Source organism: Amia ocellicauda, chromosome 13 (assembly GCF_036373705.1).
Source record: "Amia ocellicauda isolate fAmiCal2 chromosome 13, fAmiCal2.hap1, whole genome shotgun sequence".
Classification (NCBI taxonomy): Eukaryota; Metazoa; Chordata; class Actinopteri; order Amiiformes; family Amiidae; genus Amia; species Amia ocellicauda.
The window spans coordinates 17,154,399-17,175,917 of record NC_089862.1 but is presented as its reverse complement, the minus strand read 5'-3'; the positions used below and the strand labels follow the sequence as shown (position 1 = coordinate 17,175,917).

The window sequence follows — 21,519 nt, the reverse complement described above, 5'->3', positions numbered from 1 at the left end:
ATTCAAGATGACACTTTTTTTTTTTCTTCAAATGGGCTTGTCTATGTAGTCTCAAGCCCCTGTGTATTAATATAATAGCTTCATGCTTGCCTTGTGTTCTCATGTCCGATGGAATTAGCAAACTAAAACAAGTGTCTGAAAAACTAAGGTGACAAATTATTAATATAAAGTCTGTTGTTGCACTACAGTTGAACTTTTAATTCAATGTCAAGAAAATAGACCATCGGGGGCCTTCTGAGCTCTATTTTTCTTTGCCGTCCATCATTTTGACAGTTGCTCTAGGATGCTAACAAAAACATAATCTTTCATCTTCGCTTTGTGTATCGTGTTAGTTTTCGGTCGTTGTTAGTTTTTTTTTTATCATTTCTTATTCCCAGTACAGGATGGATATTCTGCTCATTATTCATATCGGAAAATAACCAGGTTAATGACAGATTCCCTGAAACATTTATCATACGTGCACCATTATGACACACACTTAGTTAGTTATTAAATGTGTCCAGCTGTTGCTTGATACTGAATTAATTCTTCTGGATAAAAATATTTAACTGTTTTCTATGTGAGGACCAGATCTGGTGATGGAGCTCAACCCCCAGTAGGAAGATAATTATGTCCGTGGTGTGGGGATAGATTAGGTCTTTATACATCCATCAGCAGTGTGTATGTACAAATACAGGCACCCCAGGTACACCACACTGTAACGTTAAATTAAAGTACATATTTTGCTCAATGCACTGCTATGACTTTTCTACTACATTAATGATTACTTAACTACTCAAGATCAATTTGTTGTAATTTCTCTAGACTCTTTAAAATATGAATATAATTTACATGAAAAACTGCTTGTATTTGTTTTTATAGCTGAGCACATTAACAACCAGATGTTGCACTCTGACTAGTAAATGTCTGATTTATATGTCGGTCACATTATCTTTAGTTTATCCGTGGTTCCAGGTTCTAAGGCAGACTCCTTTGTAAGACTGTGGCTACATATTGTAAGATCTCTACATGTATAATTCAGTGTTTGGAGTACACAGACCAGATATGTCTAAGTTTTCCTAACATGTGGTGTTTTTAAAAATAGAAATCGCAGCTGTACTATCTATACCAGTACAATTCTAGCTGTCAACAAATGTTTCAGTCTGAATTGACTACTGTAGATATCTAAAACAATACATGGATTCCATAGATACATTAAAAAATCCATAAAGTATATGTTCCCATCATTGCACAAATCCATATATATATAGAATAGTGAAAATTAGATTAAATACAATTGGAAGAAACAGCATGCTATTTAAAGGCAATCTACCCATTTGCCTGAAGAGGAAAGTATTTGATCAATGCATCTTACCAGACTCATGCTTGGAATAACAAGAAGAAACAGGAAAACAAATAAGTGGATTAAAGAACAAACGAAAGTGTGTGACATAATTGAAAGAGTTAAAATGTTAAAATAGCAATGGGTCGGACTCATTGCAAGAAGAACAGACCAAAGGAAGGTATAGAAATGCATGCCAAGGGATGAAAAAAAGTCCTAGAAGAAAAACATATAAAACACGTGAAGATGAAATAAGAAGCTCTGCTGGTGTGACCTGGAAATGAGATGCTGTATATCAAGTGGAAACATCTCGGGGAGGGCTTTGTCCATCTGTGGATCAATAAAAGCTGCTGCTGCTGATATATTACAGTATATGGGGACTGTGGCATGCAGGGAGCAGCCCCCCCAAAAAGTGGACAAAAAGTGGACTGGTGGACAATGGGGAGGGGAGTGACCACATGTAAACAGTCAAGAATGTAAGGGAGGGTTTGTGTTGTTGTCCTGTGTTCCTTATATTCCAGGCTGAATATTTATGCAATCAGTACATTTCAGTTTATATGTTTTCTTTGCAGATATTAGAAAGAAATCCCTTTTAAATTCATCAAACTTTCAGCTTGTAACACACAAAATGTCAGAAAGGGGGTTAACTCTCCCTATGGGCACACTCTGTCTATATAAATATTTGACTATTTACATTTTTTAAGCATTCTTAATAATGGTTGTGCTGTTGTTGGTTTATTTTCCAACACTTTCCTTCAATATGTCAACCAGGGAACTGCGAAAAGTTATTTTTCTAATTGAAAACATTTTCTACTAATTTTTCTTCCACTTCATGTCCATTTAGATTACTCAATGCACCCTCAGCCCTCCTGAAATGAAGTGTTGTAAGCAATTTATATTAATAAGGTGGAAGAAAGTAACATAACACCACGCTATCACAACAGAGAATCAGAATTAAAAGCTGTCACATTGGTAAGCAGTGTTATACTCTACAGAAGTTATGACCACATCATTAATCTGGGCTTCTCCCAGGTGAAAAGATGACAGGAACAATACATTAAAATTACTCACACGACATTAGCTGAGATATTTTTGAATTGTTTAGATGTATTGTCCTATATAATCTTACACTGATGACTGGGATTATTTTGGGTTAAATAGTAGGTTATGCTTTTTAAGTCTTCTTGCTTTGAAAGTCAATAAAAAAATTATACAAATTTGTAAACAGCATGCATATTACATCTGATAATTAGTGCTTAAATCATATCAAGCAAATTTTATTAGAATGTGGTAGAAATTCCAATTCTCAAGATCCAATAAGTTTGAGGATAAAACCCCCTGATCTGCTTATTTAGAAAACCTGTCTGTAGAGGCACAGCTCCAAGCACTTCAATGTAAAATTAATTTATGTGTGTATTGCTTTACAGGTACATGAAAAGAAACTGTCATGCTTTTCTACTTGGGCATCTTATTTGAAAATACTTAGAATGTGCAGTTTGAAGGCTAATAAATCATTCAAAAGAATAATAAACACATTCATAGCTGAAATAGTGAGTAGAGGCCGGGGCAAGAGGATTAAGCTTTGTAATGCAAAATCTTGTTTTCAGGGCTTAAATTTGCCAAACATGTTCTCGTCAAAAGGGGTCTTGAAATGGCAAAATGTGATGGTCTAAAAAAAACAAAAAAAAAACAAAAAAAAACTAAAAAACATTTCAACTTTCTAAGCTACACCTCTGCAACATTTCTTGTATTCTTTCTCATCCTGATAAGGTATTTTATTGTGAAGTAGGGCCATGAGAAACCCACAGAAAGTTATCAGAAATCCAGAGATTTAGATTCTAAACCATCCAAAATCAACAGATTAACAAATAAACATGCAATCCATTGAAAGGGGATTAAGAAATGAAAGAAAAATCTAAGAAAATGAATTACTTGCATAGAAGAAACAGACGATTTACAACTTCTTAGAGATAAATGCCTGGAAGCGTTGGTAAGCACAGAAGAAAAGTCATTAGAAATGGTTTAAAAGTAGCTGTGCATTTGTTGTCAGTTTCAGGTCTCTGGAATTTTATCATCAGGAGTAGCTGGTTTTGCAGAATTCTTTTTAACAATTAATTAACCATTAAAGATTACCTATTTAAGGGATTTGTATTTTCTGATGGTGACAATTTGACCAGTTATTGTTAAATTAATTTATAATTTATACCAGTTTCCTGAACAGGTCAAATACACATCCTGAACATGCATGTTTGTGTCTGTGTGTCTGTACTCTATACACATACGTGTCCCTTTTTCCCCCCAATTTAAAAATCAAATGATCTAAGCTACTTAACAGCTGATATTAGACAGTATCTGCATAAGATATTAACGCCTGCAGCGCTGACATCAAAAGAACTCCCCTGAAATGTGCAGTTTCTCTTTCTTTGGATCTGTTTGCAGATATATTATTAGCTTTCCTAGCCCCAGAGATCACATCACAGTGTGAGCTGCATGTACTGGAGAGTCCCTTACTGCAATTTCTCTGCTTGTCACCCTCTTCTGCCCCTAGTCCCAATTGCTGCAAGGATTTTCAACACACTATTTGACAAAATATCCTGTAAAAATTGTGATCTTAAGAAAAAACATAGGAAGCTCCAAATTCCTCCTAAACTTGCATAGTTGGGTGTAGGTGATTATCGTTTTATTGTTGTGATTAAAAAATGACAAATATGACCAGCTGGAAATTGAACTCATTCATACGGACATTGGATTGTCAGGAAATCAGTATCATCTGCAATTCTGTAAAGACTCGGGGAGTAACATCAGAATTATTTAACTGATTATGACAATTTCACAGAGAGAAGTTGTACAGGAAAAACACCAAAACAGAGAAAAGAGCTGACATGTCAGTATTCCTTCATACTCTGTTTAATTGATTACACTTCTTAATAATGGTCACTTACTGTATCCTGAGAAGACGAATCTCTATTAAATCTACTTTCCTTCTTGTATAATAGTATTTATTTTTGTAATCTAGAGTTGATGACAGTATTCATATTATTCCATAGCCTTGGGAAATCACGTTATTGGCTTGTTGTGCTCTATGAACCTGACAGTCCGATGATTTTTGTGCGGCCTGCAATAAATGCGAGATACTGTTTGGTATTAAATAACTTAAACGAACATATAGCTATCATTGCTATACTGGACAACACAATGATACAAGTCTGTAAAGATGATCAACATTGTTACATCCTTGCTCTATTTTATTTTCCAGCCGTTACACAACTCTAACCGATCTTTTTTGTACCATTGTTTTGTGAAAGGGTGTACTTATTTTTAGGTCTGCCTGAGCTTGACAGTAGCCCCAGACCATATTATAAAACCAATGTACAGACATTAATGTACAGTCTGCCTTGAAGGAGGTTTGAGAATGAATTGCAGGGGTTGGTCAGAGCAAGAGCAAGGTGCATTTGTACAACAATGAAACTTACGGAAGCACTAGCACTGTTCTGTCATATTAAGTCACTTCAGTGTATAACCTTGTTACCATGAACAGTACGATGATGGGAAGATGGACTACAACAATTGGATTCACATAGATCTGTTTGCATAATGTAACTGTAGGGAGGGAACAAATAATGTGTCTGACGTCTTAAAGTAATATACAAATGTTTATGATTAAATCTTTATTGCTGAAAAGAACCTGAATGAGACTTTATTTTCAAATTGATGATTTTCATTCAGCATTTTTCTTCAGATTAAGTATGAAATATTTTAAAATTACTTTCAAATACATTACTAGGCATATCCTACTAAAATATGGTTTGATGAGGGTGTATTTTAATGATATTCAATACAATATGTATATTATATTTTACTATATTCTATGTTAAGATATGATTCAAAGCTGGACAAAGCAATGATAAGAGAACCAGGACAGATAGGAAATTGAGAAACTAAAAAAGCAACCAAAGCATCATATGCAATTTAAATAGGTCAGTTTCTTGATACTGTACTTGATTATACAATAGTTAAGAGTGGTCTGAGAGCTGGAGGGAATGAAATTGCAGCAGATAACACTGCCAGGAAGAGTGATGGGATGATAACTTTAATTTGTATGGAGATCAAATCAATCTTTTTTTTCTACAAATACCTGAATACCCTTCAAACTTCAAGGGTTTTTAAGGACCTACTTCAATTGAACAAGTGATTTGCTTAAATGGTCAATAATTAAGTCTTTAGAAATTGGTTATTTAGGGTGACCTATTAAACTGAGTGGATTGGAGTTAGAGACTACGGTGTACCTGCATTGAAGTAATATTGACTAATATTCTATGTCTTTAAAGGCATTTGAGCTATTTCCTTTAAGCAAAATGGTCCAGGAGAAGATCTGATTTGATTACAGTTCTCAAATACTTTAAATATTTACCTGCAGTAATGCAAACTTCTTGGCCAGGTCATAATCAACAATAAGAGTTTGTTCTCAATTGACTAACCAGGATAAATACAGAATGAATGAAAAACAGAATGTATGTGCTGTATATGAAATCCTTCTGCATGTGCCACGCTTGGATAAGTGTAAACAAAGTGTAAAACAACACTGAACTGGTAAATCCCACATAACTGTGAAGTAAAGTTTTCCATGGAGAAATAAGGAGTGCAATAAATGATAAATAACACTGTGCACCCAGGAGCAGTGCCACAGACTGTGCAAGAAATTAAGAAACTGAGCAAATAAAGATAAACAGGAGACTGCACATATAAAAGCCAGCAGACATACAGGAAGAACATTTGTTTATGAGAGACCGACTTTATAGAAGTGGCCAAAGAGGTAATCAATTAAAAAACAAAACAAAACAAAACTTCCCCAGCAAGATCAAGCCAATAGAATGGGCCCATGTGATTGAAAAACATACCTAGTTTTCTCGATTATTATGCTGAGGCAAAAGGAAAGTCTTTATCTGTAGCAACAGAAGGGAGACAAATACAAAGAAACCAGTGTGGTGCCTAAATAAATCATGATGTGGCCCAATCCAGATAAATTTCATAGATGTACCATGGAGAGTAATTTAGTATTGCATAGTAACAATAATAATAATAATAATAAAAAAATGACAAGCACCTTTGTGGGAACAAATTACTTTTCCAGTATTACAGAGCCTTTATGCATACAAAATTATTGAAGTCCTACAAAATAAACAGATGCAGGTTCAGAAAATGGGCTCTGCAAAGTCTGCAACCATTACTCAAAATATGTTTAAATTATGTTATAAAAACACTGAGGTCAAGTATGTTTTGGTAGAATTGATGCTATAAACCCATCTGCCACAGGTTTGTTTTCTGATGCAGTTTGTCAAAATGAGCTTTCCATTTCAGTTATAGTACCAACTCGTCTGTTCAGGGTCTCAGGCTGTGCCTCCTTTTCCCTTATTGTTACGGTGGGTATGCATCGCATTTCCTCTTCTAAAGGCGAGCAGAGTGCCACTTTGTTGATCTTGGCAAAGGACTGGCTGATTTCGACAAAAGTCTTATTCTTCGTTTCAGGCAGAATGATGTATAAGTAAATGGCTCCTGCCAAGCACATGAAAGCAAAGAACAAAAAGCAAAAGCTTCCAAAGGCCTCCTGTGAAAATAAAGGCATATTGTCAATACAATATTAAACACAGTGTAGAAATATCTGCACACAGCTTGAGAGCCCATGTTCAACAACATCTACAACAACAACAATATAAACAAATAAATACAAAACAGCTGCTTATTTTGAAATATGCAGATCTCATTGACTGAATGTCTGCAAGTCTTTTTCCAGTTTTCATCACAGCATTATAGGCACCATTACTGTGTCCCTTATTCTAATAGCAAGAGACATTCAATACAAACAGCATTTACAGATGTTTAGTAAGGTATGCAATATTATCCAAGCCCATCAACAATCTTTGAAATCCCTTTAGAGTATAGCTAAATAGCTACTTTACTGTGATGTTCTTGGTCTTTGGCTATGAGGAACATTACACCAAAAGTGCCACTGGCCAATTACTCTGATCAAAGTCTCTCTCAGCGCACACCGGGGGGTTAGTGATGTGATTAGAGTTGGAGGGATCCGTACGATGGTTGGTTGTTTTTCATTAATCTATTAGTACTTTATAAAAACTAATATAAGTCTGTATGAAAAGGACACAATGTGCTAATAAATCAGAGCATTTGGACTATACATCAAAATCGAATTGATTTGAAACACACCAGTAAAGAATAGCATTAAAAAAAAAATCAAAAAAATGCACTGATTGTTAAGGTGGGCATGAAATCAGTCCTGGGAAATAGCTATTAATAATTAATGACACACATACAAAATGTATTATAATTCTCTACAAAAAAGTATTAAAAAAGAACTCAATGAAAAGCCACAATATAATTACCTGTCAAAGACCAAACCAAACAAAGCAAAAACAGGATTATTTGTTTGTATATAGTTACACATTCAGGGCAAAAGTAATTATAGCAGAACAACCTGCATATAATCAGAGAACAAATGTAGGTCATGGAACCAAAAGTTAACACTTAGAGGAACATAATTATACATCTTTAAAAAACAGATTGTATCTTTGAAGTGTGACGAAGACGATGTGTTCGATGGCATCACTGCGTTATCAGAAACATTGTGCCCAGAGGTAGGAGTAACACAGGAGGCACAGGGATGCGTACCAGGACTTTAGAGGAGGGGCTGGGGGATGTTACAATATGAAAATATAATAAAATACTAACGCTTACATACAGTCACAGGTGACTTGACCCAGAACAACTCCAGCAACCAGCAATGCCAATTCCAAGGGATGTATAATACAGCATTTCTTAATAAAGGTATCAAAAGCAAAAGGAAATACTGGCCAGCAGGAATGCCATAGGAATAGCACCGGGACTCATATTTTTTTAATACATCCATTTGTTTTTCATTTTTTTATCTTCTACCTTGAATATTTAATGTAGCTTCAGGGGAAACTGAAAAGGACCCATGTTTGCTGGTTCACTGGAATATCCATTAGCTTATTCTTATTTGAAGTTATGAAATGCCTTCAGTCTATTTCTAATGTTGAATTGCCATGTGGTATGAACTGAAGCAAATCTGTGGAGACCTTTGACTTTATTCTCTGATTATATATATACACACATTGTATAAATTGGTATTTTCTCACTATTTGCTTAATGGATTTATGCATTTTTAGAGAAATACAGTACTTTCAACCTTAATGATTGACATTAATAAGGGACCACAGGAGGCCAGTTAAAGAGGAGACATACAATGCAAGAGCACTTGCAAACTATTAAAATACGCAGTAGGGATCCTGAGTCATTTTGTAATCTATCAATTTTTGGTGTATTACATACTGTATTAGTTCTAGACTAAATCAAAGCATTGACTTAAAAGCTCAACACTGCATGTCAACCTATTATCAGAAGCTGCTTTCTACTACTATAAAAAAGCATGATAGGTTACAAGTTTGTAGTTTTTGGTTGTGGGTATGTCAAACTCTTTCTCAGAGTTTATTGATTTGTTATTTCAAGCCACACCTACTGCTTACTTGCTAAACCACTGAAACTCAAAAGCCAAGCTTACATAGTCTAGTAAAAACATTCAATTGGGTTATATTGCAACTTCTAGATCATGAAGATCTTGGCTTGATCAACAAGAAGTTATACTGGATGTAATATCTACTGTGATTCAAATTCACATGGGAATTGTTTCCAGTGAAGCCATGTGGTTCAAAGTGAAGATAAACTAACTGTTTGTCACCCACATTCTGAACACTGTGGAGAAAGCCAACAGAATGAGTTTATATTCAGAGTCGGTCAGACAGAAGGAGAAATAGCAGATTCTGCTCTTGGCAAGACATTGTTTTTTCCCCTCACCTGATCAGTTCAGCTCAGAACTTAAAATACTATATATTACTACCTTATCTATGATGTGAAAGTGAGATATGATCTGCTGTTTTCAGCCTGTCTCTGTGCAACTGAATGGAACTCAATCTAGAATCTATGTTACTTATTCTGTAGATTTATATCTGTATAAATGATTGAATTCAAATTAAGAAGGTTTTGGTACCCTGGGAAGATTTTCTTTGGAATAGTAGCTTGACATACACAGTAGTGTCTGTCTACTAACAGAGGCTATCTTTACATGTTTTTAAGATTATCCTGACCTACAGCTCAAGGTACATGAACAATGTCTAAAGAGACATGGTTAAGGCTCTGTAAGTTAGGGGAAATTGACATGTGAGGTGTAGATTCTGCATCCGTGTGAGCCTGAGGGAGCGGAGCTGAATGGGAGTTAGACTGGATATCTTTCAGCATCAGAAGCAGAAGCCTTAGGATGTATACATACTTATTTGTGTGCCAGCATCCATACATCAGCCATGACTCTCTCTCATATGTATATCTTCCCTCTTGTCAGACTCAAACAGGAATGCAGTCTTAGTATGTGAGAAAGGGTACGTTATAAATGGTAACTATCTTGAAGTCTACCCCAATTTGATTTAAAAACCAAATGGCAATAAAACAACAGTATTGCTTTTCTGAGTGACCAAGTTCACTGTCTAATACTTTCATCATCAGGAGAGGCATGCACAGTAGAGTGCCAATGAGTAAATAATAAATCAAGTCAGTGGCTGCTAAAAACAATTAAAAAAAAAACCGATTTCACATTTTTCATCTTTTCATAAAAAATGTGCATACCTTTATCCCAGCCCGTAATTGCTACACAGAACTGCAGAATGCAATTTCTCTGTCTATAATAAGTATTTGTCTTCGTTTTGAGAATGACATTGCTCAGCATGTTCTTGGGTTCACAATTTGACAAGGGGTCAGTTCAAATTATGTTCAATCTGCTGCCTGTGGCAAGAGGAAACACGGAAATTGTCCACCTGTTCACCCTGATCAACTGTTATCAATTTCTGCGTCACATTCTTGTCTGAAAAGTACTTCAGATTTATTATAGGACCTTTACTGTTGTTAAACTTTAAAGGAAAGTAAGTCTGCAATGTCTGTTTGAAGTATGCAATTTTATGGCAGAGATGAATACAGCTCAAGTCTCATGGTTGTTTTGGGCTGCAGAATGATCTTTATACTTTATACTTTATCAGTATGAACTTCACAAGTAGTTTAAAATTAGTAATAGAGAGCAAGTCTCTGGAAAAAAAGGTGTTATAATGTTTTATTTTATTGTTAAACATGTTACTTTTTTTTTTAAACACTTGCAAAGGTTTTTCCTAGAATGTAGTTCAGATACTAATAAATAGTCCAGTTTTAAGAGTCTAATGAGAATGTCCATTTCATATTTCATAGTGATTAGAAACTGCGTTTTGTAAATCAATTAATGCATAATTGTATGCAGATTTTATATATATATATATATATATATATATATATATATATATATATATATATATATATATATATAGTGACATCGAGTGGGCTTGGACACGGTGTCCGGGGCTCTCAGGCGGGGAGATGGTGCAAAACAGTACTTCTTTATTTAGAGAGGGAGCGGTGATCAAACCAAAAGGACTCTTTTATAAACCTCTCAGTTGTTGTCAATTTTAGATAAATGACTCACAAGATGTGGGCAAAATGAGGAGAATACATTAACCCCAGTTTCACATTCATTTTTGCAACGCTAAACACATACATCTTCTTTTAAATGTATAACAGACAGATTTCCTTCCATGCAACTTTTCTTGGCACGAATCCTGAATAAGGATTGGAACAGTTTTAAAACCCTTCAGTGGCCCAAAGATAAAGTCAATGCTCTATTAAAGCTGTATATCTTAAGGCAGGGGGAATAAAGTATTCACCTACAACAGAGAGTGAGTAGGATTGTTGGGGGGGTTCTAGGTTTTAAAAGAGTCTTATCCACGGCACCCCCATTGTGAAAGTCAATGCCACAAGTTCAGTAGGTTGGAAGACTCAAAAGTGCCTTTCAAAGTACGAAGATGGGACCTCTTATCAATCTGAAAGTTTCTCTTCTGGATCCAGATCTCTAACTTTACTGTTTTTAGAAGCTGACTAGTCATCATGTCTGATGGAGAACCTCATATTCTGGCCAACACCTGAGGGTCTCAATCTATCATGGGAGAAACTATTGGACTATCCCATGATGAAGAATCTGTGCTCTTTTACCCAGTTTCATATATTCAAGGGATTGTAATTAGTGAAACCCAATAGTTTTTTTGGTTGTTGTTTGTTTTTTCTTAATGTAGCAATCATATAACATAGACAACATTAGCAATCAATTTTTATATATAAAAAATACATAAACATCATTTATATAGAATATCATATAATTTAGAGCAGAGTTGTACTCCAAATAAGTTATTCACCTGTTTGTAATTAATATTAATTTTCATATGGAATTATATTCTTTGGTCAATAATAAATCAAACATACTCTTTAAAATTATATATTTACAGATTAGTTGTAAATATGTAACACATAATAGATACATTGAAATCCACAATAGGGTCCACTATTCAAGTCCACTAAAGCTCACCTGTTTCAATCTATTCTCTTGCTGTGTGTGTATAGCAACATATTTTTAATAATGCATCACATCACAAAAGCATTAATAAAATATCTCTACAAAAATATCAAACCAGAAAGAAGTCTGCAAAATGTTTAATGTTTACAACTTTGACAAATTAGCAAACCACAAAACCTTGAATACCACAATTCGTGTTAAAATGACAGCTCTGATAAGTAGATACAATTTATGCATTTTTTCAGATTCTATTTTCTATACTAAATCCAGACTATTGCTCCATAAAATATTGTTTATAATTTAAATGCAATATGTTGATACACTGGTTGCAAATTTAATTAATTTAATACAAAACGCCTATAGTCTGTAAATGCTTGTGACCCAGTAGTTTAAATTATATGAAGGCAATTACTTCAAGCCTTAGATTCCTCTGTTGACTGAAATGCTAAAGCTATGCTGTCTAGTTTTTTAGATTATAAAAATAATGAATTAAAACTGATTTATTTTGTAATTAATAGCCCAAGGATCTTCTAAAGCCCAGAATTTCCCTGAATTGTAATTATCTCATTATGAAGTGGCTCTCAGACTACATAGTATTTCAAATCTTGTGTTTAAATCCAGCTATGCTGTGTTAACATTGTGAATGTGTTTTAAGAAACTCTGCATCCTAACTATATTGGTTTTGTCAAAACTAAACCTTGAAATGCACTTTATTTTTATGGACCAATTGAGTGACAGAGCAAAGTTTACAAAACTCTTATATATTTTTAAATGAGTATAGTTTAATATGAACAATGTTTACTAAACCAAATTAATGACCAAATAACATTTCTATCAAATAAAGGGTGTGAATACTTTTGAATACAAATGAAAAGGAAGGCCTACCTGTGGAGTAACAGCAAAATTACTAAGATGATTCTAGACAACATACTCTAGATCAATTTTCAAAAAAAGTCTTTAACAAATAAGAAAATAAAAGTTACATGTTTAATGTGAAAAAAATTATTTGTTTTTTAATAAATACTTCTACAAGCTATTTACAAAAGATGTGAAAATCTGTCAAAACACATTGACAGAATCAATAGTGCATTACCAAGATTGTGTGCTCATGTTCCCAAAGCAAAAACAGAGTTAAACGGCTAATCGTATTAACACTACAAAAGCGCAGGGCACCAGTTGTTTTAAACGTCCCTTGGGTTGATGCTTTTGAGCGAGATCACACACCCTGTGACACATGATATGAATGACTCAATGTGGAATCAATGTTTCATACAATTAAGTATTCAAAACGTTAATGAGAAACATTATCATTAAATCAATGGCTGAAAGTCTAATAGGAGTATCAATAACAGATTTATATTGTATGTACCTATTATAGGAAATGCTTTGTACACAAAAACTTGATTCATTCCCCTGTCAGCCAGACTCTAAAGATTGCTACATTTCTGGAAGGGAAGACTAGATATTTTTCAAGTCTCTCAAGTCATTTGATCATTTGCCAATATACAATAGTGTATCAAAATGACGTCAACAAAATGGGATCTGTATTAAGTCAATAGAAGTGAAAGAAACAATGCTGAGTATATAAATTGCCATTTCAATCACAGTTCAAATATCATTTGAAAACTTCACAAATTAAAATCAATTTCTTGATGACCCAGCCTGATTTAATGCAATATTGATTTGTTCTACAGAACATCAGGGCTAGCTATTTATTTATTTATTTATTTATTTATTTATTTATTTATTTCAACAATATTTGGCTTCATAGGTAAGATAAGGATTATACCTTAAAATGAAACAAAACAATAATGTATTATTAATACATTAATAATCGAGAAACCAAAATAATGTATTACTATACACTCACCTAAAGGATTATTAGGAACACCATACTAATACTGTGTTTGACCCCCTTTCGCCTTCAGAACTGCCTTAATTCTACGTGGCATTGATTCAACAAGGTGCTGAAAGCATTCTTTAGAAATGTTGGCCCATATTGATAGGATAGCATCTTGCAGTTGATGGAGATTTGTGGGATGCACATCCAGGGAACGAAGCTCCCGTTCCACCACATCCCAAAGATGCTCTATTGGGTTGAGATCTGGTGACTGTGGGGGCCAGTTTAGTACAGTGAACTCATTGTCATGTTCAAGAAACCAATTTGAAATGATTCGACCTTTGTGACATGGTGCCTTATCCTGCTGGAAGTAGCCATCAGAGGATGGGTACATGGTGGTCATAAAGGGATGGACATGGTCAGAAACAATGCTCAGGTAGGCCGTGGCATTTAAACGATGCCCAATTGGCACTAAGGGGCCTAAAGTGTGCCAAGAAAACATCCCCCACACCATTACACCACCACCACCAGCCTGCACAGTGGTAACAAGGCATGATGGATCCATGTTCTCATTCTGTTTACACCAAATTCTGACTCTACCATCTGAATGTCTCAACAGAAATCGAGACTCATCAGACCAGGCAACATTTTTCCAGTCTTCAACTGTCCAATTTTGGTGAGCTTGTGCAAATTGTAGCCTCTTTTTCCTATTTGTAGTGGAGATGAGTGGTACCCGGTGGGGTCTTCTGCTGTTGTAGCCCATCCGCCTCAAGGTTGTACGTGTTGTGGCTTCACAAATGCTTTGCTGCATACCTCGGTTGTAACGAGTGGTTATTTCAGTCAAAGTTGCTCTTCTATCAGCTTGAATCAGTCGGCCCATTCTCCTCTGACCTCTAGCATCAACAAGGCATTTTCGCCCACAGGACTGCCACATACTGGATGTTTTTCCCTTTTCACACCATTCTTTGTAAAGCCTAGAAATGGTTGTGCGTGAAAATCCCAGTAACTGGGCAGATTGTGAAATACTCAGACCGGCCCGTCTGGCACCAACAACCATGCCACGCTCAAAATTGCTTAAATCAGCTTTCTTTCCCATTCAGACATTCAGTTTGGAGTTCAGGAGATTGTCTTGACCAGGACCACACCCCTAAATGCATTGAAGCAACTGCCATGTGATTGGTTGATTAGATAATTGCATTAATGAGAAAATGAACAGGTGTTCCTAATAATCCTTTAGGTGAGTGTATGTTTAACTTATTTGAATGAGATACTAATCCGAGGGACTTCAAAGACCAAAGGTTCCAAATTGCTTAAAAGAAAACAATATAGAAAATGTACTTGAATTAGGCCTGCACCTTAAAGACTAATATGTAAACCTATTGTGTCTACCAACTACAGACTATATATGCAGTTATTGCTGCATTGTTTCATTACTCACAGACACAGTTCTACAGGACTGAATCTAATCCCTGTGATGTAAAATGTGAAGTTTAATATAAGGGAGGCATTAAGTATGCTTTTCTTTGGAAACTCTGATGCATGTTGATGACAGACACTGGGCTGAAAATTCAAGGCTGCAAACATGAATTTTTTGAAATTCTTTAGCTTTTAATTGTTCTGTTTAATATAATTCAACACAATCTCACTTACATATATATATATATATATATATATTGTAATAAGCTAATTCACTGGGATTTGAGCAGCATGCATCAAACTCTCCTTCAATCCATGACCTGTCAGATTAGTCCTATTAAACCTCAGACACCTATTCAGAAGAATAGGCTTTGCTGTTGCTTTCAACCAAAAATCCTGAGAAGATACACCCACTATGCAGTTCATTATGTTTTCTATTTTCTATTAGGATGTGCGATATACTGTCTGATCTCTCTCTGTCTTTGTGTCTGTCGCTGTTCTCATTCATTATATTTATGTATATGTGTGTGTGTGTGTGTGTATATATATATATATATATATATATATATATACACAGACGGGTGACAAATTAAAGGAAAAACTTGAAAAAATTAGTGGAGGAACATAACGAATGCAGAAGCCTCCAAAGAGGTGTACTGCATGATACAATTAAGCAATTAACATCCTATCATGCTCTGTGGCATGGATAAAAATGCTGAGCAGGCCCAGTTGACCTCAATTTTGGATCAAGATGGCAAGAGGAAAGGATGTAAGTGACTTTGAAAGACGGGTCATTATTGGGGCAGGAATGGTAGGAGCTTCAGTTACAAAGACGCTCAACTGGCTAGTGTTCTGGACAAGTGGGCGAGTGCATGTGTGGCTACACCAAGAGAACGGGACAGGCCTGACTGCTTGACCCCTACGGTGAGGGGGCACAAGGGCTCACTGACTGGTTTAATGAGTATGAAAATGATGTGAATCATATGCTATGGCCTTCACAGTCACCAGATCTCAATCCAATTGAACACCTATGGGAGATTTTGGACCGATGTGTTAGACAGCGCTCTCCACCACCATCATCAAAACACCAATTGATGGAATATCTTTTGGAAGAATGGTGTTCATCCCTCCAGTAGAGTCCAGAGACTCGTACAATCTGTGCCAAGAGCATTGAAGCTGTTCTGGCGGCTCGTGGTGCCCAACACCTTACTGAGACACTTTGTTGGTTTTTCCTTTAATTTGTCACCCGTCTGTAGTGTGAATATCACAGCTAGCATATCCCAGTCATCTTGTTTTGAGCCTTTAGGTTCTCTATTGATTTTCAGGTTGAATCAATGGACTGTTCTGCAAGTCTTTCAGGTGAATCTTGAAATTACCTTGTTGGGAATAATCAAAATGATCTTGAATGCCCATAAGCTGTCTTGACCACTTAACTTTCTGTTCTAGGAACCTGAAAATGTTTAAATTATTTACTCAAAGACCAGCAGCTTGAATTAAGTTCATTACATTTTGCAGTTTTATGTTTTGGGGCTTTTTGCAACCATTTTCAGTGCAAAGATGAGATTTTAACTCCCTCTATTATTCATAGTTCTATTTACTATAGTTGGTTTAATAAAATGAATTTAATTCAGCTGTTAGTGCTAAAATTATTCTCTGCTGGGATGTCTGTGGAGCATTTATATCTTATATAATTATGCATAGTAACTGTCAGGGCTTTATATTAAGAAACATGGGGCCGGATTAAATCAAAAATTTGACCCACCCGCTAATAGCAAACTACAAACCAGTACATCATAGCGGTTACATTTATGATTAGAAGAAAGTGACATCTTACTAAAAATAAAGCCGCAACTGAGTACAGTCCTGTAGTTTTCTATTAGCAGGTGGGTCAAAGTTTTGATTTAATCCGGCGCTTGTTCTAAATTATCAATGAAGCTTTATGCAGCTCGGGACATCTATCAATCAATAGAAATATTAAAAGGAGTGTTTTAAAGTAACACTGTATAATCTATAATATTTTGTATAAAATAAGGGCACTGAAAGAATACAGACCTCAAAAAAAAAATATATATATATTCTGCTTTGGACTGATAAAAACTGCATGTACCTGGATAAAAGGAAAGAGAAGTCCAACAGCAAAGTTGGAGAGCCAGTTCACCGTTCCACCAATCATGAAAGCAGCAGGTCGATAAGACTGTTCAAACAGCTCCCCGGTGAGAATGAAGGGAATTCCTCCTGAGAATCAAATCAAATACAATGTCAGCGCACTCTGCCACTCAAGCAGAGATTAGATCTTTCTGGTGCATGTAGGAGACTCACTTGGGAAACACGGGAAGCATGTTGTCATTGTGTAAAGCTGCATAAAAAGGGAGTCTTTGTGCTTCTGCCTGTGGACTTTCATTGTGATTGTCTAAATATACTTTCTTTAAACCATGTAATCGACAGTTTTTCTTTATTTTTTTTTGTATGCACTCAAGGTGGAGTAGGCAATTATAAATCAATTGATCCCTATACTAACAGGGAGAGTTGAAGTCACAAAATGTGCTTGCTGTCAGAGTGCAGAGCAAAGGCATGTTAGGAAGGACTAACCAGACTGCCGTTACTCCTGGTTAAGATCTATTTACTTGAATATGTTTGGAATGATTTGCTGAATGAAAAACTGTTATTATAATAATGAACACAGTCTGATCAACAGTTTCAAAAAATCTGAATCATAAGCATAAAAACTGATTGGGAGAAAGTGAAGAAATAGAGAGCATAAAGCTTGGAAAATGGCTCGAGAAGATGTATAACATTCTACATTACATTGTTATATTGGCCACATATGTTGTTTAGACAAAATTATAAAACTGAAAATCAAACAAGCTAACCAACATAACACTGGGAAGCCGAAATAAACAATGAAGGTAAAAAGTATGTCAAAATGTAGAACACAAATCATAACATGCTTCCCATTGCACAGATCATGGAACAAATTAAGATGGTTCCCAGTGTAACAAACTCTCTCATACTCTTGCCTGTCTGAATAGAAAATGAAACAAAGTGATGTCATATTAGAGGGTGACCTTTAGTCTGGGTCTATATTGGTTTTAGTATTTCTAAAAAGAGTATGTTTATGCTTCAGTGGCTTTCAGGATCTCAAGACATTAGAGCTAATGGAACGAATGTATGATCTAATGGACAGGAGAATTCCCATAGGTGAATATTTCCTAGTTTGTGTGTGTGTGTCTTTTTCACAAGACTATATCTGGCTATTATTCAACAGATTAAACAGATCTAAGTTGAAATGACATTTTTCCAAAACACAGTTCATATGGTACAGTGTAACATAAAAGCAGGATTATAGATTCACAAATAAAATGTTACAGGACATGCAATGTAATGAATTTTATAGAATACATCACTGTTGCACCAAGGAAATACTATGGATACCAAACAAATTAAGAATGAGAAAGAGGTATACGTCTAGGCAAATGGCAAGATAAAACATCTGCTGGATGAAGTAAAGTGAGGACACCTCTGTGAATGCTTATATGTATATGTTGTGAACTCGTGCTGAACCAACACTTTCTTTGAAGGGCTTAATTACTTTTTTACCTCTTGTCTAAAAGATGCATCATGAAAACCCCAGAAATGATCCTGAATTTAGATTACTTGAATTTGAGCTTCAAACGTTTGTTAAACTTTTGTTAGTGATTGCAATAGCTGAAAAGCACTTAAATCAAACTTTTTTCACAAAGGCACAAATTGTTTTCTTTTCCCCTATGAAATAAATAAATAAAAACATCTGTGAATGCCCCTCACCCCTGGAAGCAATACACTTTGTAGTAATTCACAAACCTGGCATTAAATAACAATATGATAAACCGTAAATGAGGAATGATATATTTTCCCAAATTAACTGGAAATAGCCTATAATGTTTTTGGTCAATAGTCAACTCATCCATTGCACTGATACATTTAACTCAGAACCTGTCTTTACTTGGAAGGCAAACTATACATGTCCATGCAATGAAATGCAAACATATATCTTAATATACAGTTAGTATAAATCTATTGTGCTCCCTTTAATGTCATTTATAACAAATTTTGTGGCACATACTTGTCCTGTTAAAAAAGCTAAAAGAATAAAATATTGTTTTTGGCTTTACTATGTCTTGTAGTAAACTTTCAAGCTAAAATGTGTTTAGACATTTTCCAGAAGATAATTATAAGGAAGACAGACGCTTGTTACAGGATTGTGCCAAAGGCCTCCTGTGCACTGTGTAACCTCTGTTAAGAGCACAGCCGCTACACCATGACATCAAAGAACAATTAGCCTTAATGAGCAGTAAATAAGAGCACTACTTCAGAGTTGGAAATGTTAATGTACTTTTGGAGCATAATTTCTCCATATGAAATTGAGCTTAATATAAAACTAAATTACCCTCATAAAAGAGCAGGATACTTTTTTCAAATGTTTTTACATCTACAGGTAAATGTTACCTAGCTGAATTTTGCTTATTTTATTTTTTTGTGGTGCGTCCTATTGACTACAGGGGAAAAAAATGTTCTTTGCTGGATTGCCATAGTAAGCCCTTAATTACTGGTACAGAGAAGCAATGTAGACATGCCTACTAAAGACTTCAAGGAGATATATCCCCTTGGCCTGAAGTGCTCTCTGTAAAATTAAAACTGCAATTTAAATATAAAGAGAAGTGGTGGGGGTGGATATGGCTCTCCATGAAAGGAGAAAATAGCCTCTAACAGCCTCTCAGAACAATCTTATTCAGAATTTGAATTTAACCAGTCTGCACAATAACCTAACACCACAAAGACTTGCCGACACATACAACTCCTGACACAATGACTTAACCACACAGAGACCACACCTCCCCACAAAATGAGCACCACAGCATTGTAATATGAGGTCCATACAGTATTCCCATTTATTATTTTACCACTAAACCACTGAGCACAGCATGCAGAACACAAATTCATAATTTAAATGTTAGAATCTCCAAATGGTTTGTCTTCAGTGAATTTCAATTGTGGATATACCTTACAATAAAGGGAGAAAATGGTCTCTAAAAGCTTTTCAAAACACTCAACACACTCTTAGTGGAATCATTTGATACCAATAGATAAGGGAATACAGTAACATTTTAATGCATTGTGAATGTTCTTCCTTTTTTAATCAGTTCCAAAGTAAAACTTATTAGGTAATTATTGCACTACATATGAAACAGTAGCACAAATATTGCAGTACATAATGAATACAAGAATGCACTACAATATTAGCTCAAACGTGCTGAATCAAGTCTTCTTCCTTTTTTACAATTAGGCCTAGTTTAAACAAAATTCAATATATTTGAAAGCTGAAATTGCATATCTGTATGTATTTCAAGCATTTATATTATTACTTTTTCATATGAAGGTAAGACTTTAAAATATTACAGATTTTGCAACAATATTGAAACCCTTACAGCAGATGTGTCATTCATTATATCAGAAGATATTCATGGCATTAAACATAGTTGACAATTTCAGCACAGTACATGACAAATGTAATCCCAAGCTGTCAGATCAATTTTCTGGGAGAGATCAAACTTCCCAAAAACAACTGCTGAGGTTCTGTTGGAGATTAACGACTGATATAGAAAAGTTAGGCAGTCAACTTCAGTCTAGTCTCGGGCTTTGAATTTATTCTTCAAGCCAACTACAGAGTTGGCGCACTGAATTGAGCAAAATTATCATTTTATAATAATTACATAGTCAAAATTTTAAGTAAAACAGTTTTTAAACACCTGCAAACAGTAAAATTTGAAGGGTGGGATCATATATTGGTGTATAAGAACATAAGAAAGTTTACAAAGGAGGCCATTCGACCCATCGTGCTCGTTTGGTGTCCATTAATAACTAAGTGATCCAAGGATCCGATCCAGTCTATTTTTAAATGTTCCCAAACTGTCGCTTTAACTACATCGCTGGTGAGTTTGTTCCAGATTGTGACAACTCTCTGTGTGAAGAAGTGTCTCCTGTTTTCCGTTTTGAATGCCTTGAAGCCCAATTTCCATTTGTGTCCCCGGGTGCGTGTGTCCCTGCTGATCTGGAAAAGCTCCTCTGGTTTGATGTGGTCGATGCCCTTCATGATTTTGAATTAAAGTCCCCACGTAGTCTTCTCTGTTCCAGGGTAAAAAGGTTCAGTCCCTCAGTCTCTCAGTAGGACATTCCCTTCAGACCTGGAATAAGTCTGGTTGCTCTCCTCTGAACTGCCTCTAGAGCAGCGATATCTTTCTTGAAGTGTGGAGCCCAGAACTGTACACAGTATCCAGATGACCTCTAACCAGTGCATTGTACAGTCTGAACATCACTGCCCTTGTTCTCAATTCTACACTTTTGACAATATAACTTAGCATTTTGTTTGCCTGTTTCATTGCTTCATTGCTTCCC

At 35.4% G+C, this 21,519-nt stretch overlaps 1 protein-coding gene across 5 annotated transcripts in view; it reads right to left on the bottom strand.

The window, feature by feature from the left end:
* Positions 1-6,080: 6,080 nt before the first annotated feature.
* slc2a9l2 (solute carrier family 2 member 9, like 2) overlaps positions 6,081-21,519 on the bottom strand; it is a 118,249-nt gene continuing 102,810 nt past the window's right edge. For all 5 annotated transcript variants that reach the window (XM_066720026.1, XM_066720024.1, XM_066720023.1 and 2 more), the window contains 2 exons: positions 17,195-17,322; positions 6,081-6,926 (listed from right to left, as the gene is read on the bottom strand). In XM_066720026.1, the coding sequence (XP_066576123.1) occupies positions 6,657-6,926; positions 17,195-17,322 (398 nt within the window). In that variant the 3' untranslated portion in view covers positions 6,081-6,656. The remainder of the gene's footprint in view (positions 6,927-17,194; positions 17,323-21,519) is intronic.